This window comes from Littorina saxatilis, linkage group LG8, assembly GCF_037325665.1.
Source record: "Littorina saxatilis isolate snail1 linkage group LG8, US_GU_Lsax_2.0, whole genome shotgun sequence".
NCBI classification, from domain to species: Eukaryota; Metazoa; Mollusca; class Gastropoda; order Littorinimorpha; family Littorinidae; genus Littorina; species Littorina saxatilis.
In genome coordinates, this window is record NC_090252.1 from 38537761 (window position 1) to 38538768 (window position 1008).

The window sequence follows — 1008 nt, forward strand, 5'->3', positions numbered from 1 at the left end:
GGCGTAAATTGGCTAGTCATGACAAACATGAAAACAAAATTGAACTTTCACGCTGTTTTGCACTGACAGTAGTCATGGCCGGTCACGCTTGGCTGGGCATCGCTGTGGCACATAAACCATCATAAAATTATCAAGCGTGTTTACAGGGCTAGACAGTTTGCGGAAAATTTGCCTGTACATGTATCAATCATTTGTCTGTTGACATGCGAAGTCATGATTTTGTTTCGACACCAGTGAACAATCCTATGTCGAGTTTAAAACTGTTTCCGGATCATTGCATAACATCTAAAAAAAAAATTGTGGTTGCAAAATGTGTCAACATAATTGTTTAGCTAAGTCATGGTGAAAGGGGATTTAGCATATATTCAGTTTCGACGTTTGGCCAACATTTTGACTCAATATTATTCACATTGCTTTACGCAACCCGCTTTAATAAATTGTATTATTGTGGACATAAAAAAGGTTCAATTGCATTTCTAGTTTTGTTTCAAAATGGTAATTTGATAAAATGTGCCTACACAAGATTAAATTATTTCTCTAAGGCCTATATAGTTTTGCTCCCTTTTAAAACTGCCGAGAGAGTTTCAAGCAAACGTCTGTGTGTGTCTGTGATGTGTTTTTTGTGCTTTATGTCGATTATTGTGCTATAGAAAAATTTGATTCCTAACGAAAACTCAGCCTTATGAACAATAATTATTCTAGTATTTATTCTTCTTGAAACTAACCACCTACCTCGGCTTTCATCTAACGGTCAATTTCATGTTCACAAGTAACGGTATCCCGTGGTGATACAAACATCAACACCCAATGGAAACTTCAATTCTTCACACTCCTTGGTGCGATGGGATTCGTCTTGCTCCTTGCTCTTTGCATTGCCGTCGGGATCTTCATTAAGAGAAGAGGTATGTATACTACGATTGTGCGGGCGCGAGAGAGAGAGAGAGAGAGAGAGAGAGAGAGAGAGAGAGAGAGAGAGAGAGAGAGAGAGAGAGAGAGAGAGAGAGAGAG

General features: G+C 38.8%; 1 protein-coding gene across 1 annotated transcript in view; it reads left to right on the forward strand.

The window, feature by feature from the left end:
• Positions 1-222: 222 nt before the first annotated feature.
• The window catches only part of LOC138973469 (streptococcal hemagglutinin-like), a gene marked incomplete in the record, with an annotated part of 24297 nt that continues 23511 nt past the window's right edge, over positions 223-1008 (forward strand). The window contains 1 exon segment of the mRNA XM_070346186.1: positions 223-902. Coding sequence (XP_070202287.1) covers positions 842-902 — 61 coding nt within the window.